The 2716-nt window shown below is 61.3% G+C and overlaps 1 protein-coding gene across 2 annotated transcripts in view; it reads left to right on the top strand.

Annotated features, from left to right (window-relative positions):
- Nucleotides 1–1058: 1058 nt before the first annotated feature.
- Nucleotides 1059–2716, top strand: part of RAB7B (RAB7B, member RAS oncogene family) — a 1874-nt gene continuing 216 nt past the window's right edge. Inside the window, exons 1-4 of one of the 2 annotated variants that reach the window (XM_009647831.2) lie at nt 1059–1126; nt 1279–1405; nt 1697–1912; nt 2290–2415. In XM_009647831.2, coding sequence (XP_009646126.1) covers nt 1074–1126; nt 1279–1405; nt 1697–1912; nt 2290–2415 — 522 coding nt within the window. In that variant the 5' untranslated portion in view covers nt 1059–1073. The remainder of the gene's footprint in view (nt 1127–1278; nt 1406–1696; nt 1913–2289; nt 2416–2716) is intronic. The other variant, XM_035902815.1, reaches the window with a different exon arrangement.

The raw sequence follows: 2716 nt of genomic DNA, 5'->3' as shown, positions 1-2716 counted from the left end.
CTGCCACCGGGGCTGTGGCCGAGACTGCAGCTGAGCGGGGGACCCCCGGAGCAGCAGCCAGCGGGCAAAAAGGTTGGGAAACTCCATTTTGAGTTTAAAACTGCCTGGCCTCCGAGAAAGCTGCTTGGTGCTGGCAAAAGGACTGGAAAGTTTGTGCATGCTGAGACACGAGGCTCTGCCTGTGCCAAGGATGCTGCCCGTGGCTGGGCTGGGGTGGGAGAGGGGGTGCGGGAGACCCTGGACCCCACGGCCGAGAGCCGCCCTGGCAGGGGCGATGTGCCAAGGGGGAATGGCGCAGGGCTGGCCAGCGCATCGGCGAAAAATGCAGAGATGCGGCTGTCAGTAAGTGTTTCCATCTGCGCCTTGGCCGGTGCCGAGCCTGACGGGCTGCTGAGCCTGCCGGGGGATGCTCGTCCCCGCCTGGGGAGGGGGTTTGCTGGAGGAGCACAGGGCTCCTGCCTTGGCATGGGCAGGCACAGAGCCTGGGGACACCAAGGCACGGTGGGGATGCAGCCTGTGGGGAGCCTTTCGGGGTGGTCCTGGACTGAGTGGCATCCCTGGGCTGTGCTTGGGGCACCCAGGAAAGTCCAGCCGGCCGTGGTCTTCTTTAATAAATGTAATTTTCCCCAGTGTGTGTCAGGTTTAGGGGGAGGGACTGCACTCTAGAGGGAGAGGCAGGGAAGTTGCTCACAGCAGCTTTTAATAGTGATGATTTGGTGCGGCGCAGCGGCGTGTCTGGACGTGCACCAGCACCTCAGGATCCAGTCCCGGTGGTGACGTGGGCTGGGATCGGCACTGGGGTTTCTGCCCCCACCACTGCTGGGACGTGAGTGGAACAGGGTGCTGGCATGGTACGGGCACAGTGTGGGCATGGTGCAGGCACTGTGTGGGCACAGTATGGGCATGGTGCGGGCACGGTGGCATCCAGAGCCCCAGGACAGCCGAGGTGGAGCAGGGAGAGGCCATGGGGAGCAGTGGCTGCTCCCACACCTCCACCAGCACTGCGGGGTTTGCCGGGAGCCAGTCCCATCCCCGCAGCTGGGTGACCCCCTCTCATCCCACAGGGCCCGTCCATGGATGCCAGCAAGAAGGTGGATCTGAAGATAATTATCATAGGAGCCTTGGGGTAAGGAGCGGCGCTGGTGATGGGAGGGAAGCCCCACGTGTGGCGCTGGCCAGGGAGCCCGTGGGTGCGCAGCCTCCGTCCCTGCTGCGACCGATCCCCTGAGCCTGGCTTCGCTGTGCAAATCCCCACCCGCGTCCCTTCCCTCCCGCCAGCGTGGGCAAAACCTCCCTCCTGCACCAGTACGTGCACAAGACGTTTTATGAAGACTACCGCACCACGCTGGGCGCCAGCATCCTGACCAAAGTCCTCACGGTGGACAACAACCCCCTGAAACTGCAGGTGAGCGGGGCTGGGGCTGCCCGGAGTGCCTGCCCTGATCCCATGGGCAAGCGTGTCCCACCATGTCCTACTGTCCCCAAATGCCCACTGGTGTCATGAGGTCCGGGGCTGGATTTGCAGGGCCTGATTTTCAGCAGCCCTGAGCATCCATGGACTATACTGAAATCCCACATGAGTTTTCGGAGCTCGGCATTGCCTGAAGCTGGTCCCCTGAGCTTAACAGAGTACAGGGCTGCAAACACCCACACTGCTAGTGTCGTGCATCTGTACCTGTGTCCTTCTCTGCCCTAGATCTGGGACACGGGGGGACAGGAGAGATTCCGGTCCATGGTGTCAACCTTTTACAAAGGCTCGGATGGCTGCATGCTGGCCTTCGATGTGACAGACAGGGAGTCCTTTGAGTCCCTGGACAACTGGAGAGATGACTTTCTGGAGAAGGTCATTCCAAGAGAGCAAGATTTCCCCATGGTCGTGCTGGGGAACAAAATAGACATCTGCGATCGGCAGGTAAGGGTGGAGGAGAGAACGTGGGGTGCATGGACTGGGACCCCAACAGATTAGGAGTGCAGGTCCTTCACCTGCAGAACCAGCCTTCTTCTGACGCTCACATGAAAACCCGGGCTCCCGGGCGAGGTGCTGCTGGGCACCCAGTGCTGCCGCAGCCCTTGTGGCTCTCGGGGGGCAGAAGCAGGACCCCTCCACTGCTCTCCACGGCAGAGACTGGCCCCACCGAAGGCAGCAGGGATTAAGCCTCTCCACTGCCTGCCCTGCCAGCATCCTGCCCTCACCCAGCAGAGCCTGGATGGGCGAGCAGGGTCCCCTCCGCCAGCCCTCCTGCAGCCACGGGCAGGGCTGTGCTGTGGCTCCATCCTCCTTTCCCGCAGGTCCCCAAGGAGATGGCCTCAGCCTGGTGCAAGGAGAAGGACATCCCTTATTTTGAAGTCAGCGCCAAGAACAACATCAATGTTGCAGAGGCTTTCGAGACCCTCGCAAAGCAGGCGTTAAACACGGTGAGCATCGCTCCCGCCCCAAGCCTGTGCCCGCAGCGGGGGGTTCGGGTGGGAGCCGGCCTCAGCCGCTGCCCAGAGCTGATCCGACAGACCCTCAGAGCCCACCTGCAGAGGCAGAATATCGTCTGTTTATATCGTGACCCAGGAAGAGAAACGCATCAGTGTTTGATTTTGTAAAATAGATCTAAAACAAGTTAGAAAAGAGTAAGAATTGCTGATTCTCTTTGCCGGTGGTGACAGGAATGGGGCACGCAGCACCGCACAGCGCGCCAGCACTGTCCTCTAGCGGCCATCCCACGGG

The sequence above is a fragment of the Egretta garzetta genome, unplaced genomic scaffold, assembly GCF_000687185.1.
Source record: "Egretta garzetta isolate BGI_Z169 unplaced genomic scaffold, ASM68718v1 scaffold640, whole genome shotgun sequence".
NCBI classification, from domain to species: Eukaryota; Metazoa; Chordata; class Aves; order Pelecaniformes; family Ardeidae; genus Egretta; species Egretta garzetta.
This window is presented reverse-complemented; position numbering and strand designations above follow the sequence as displayed.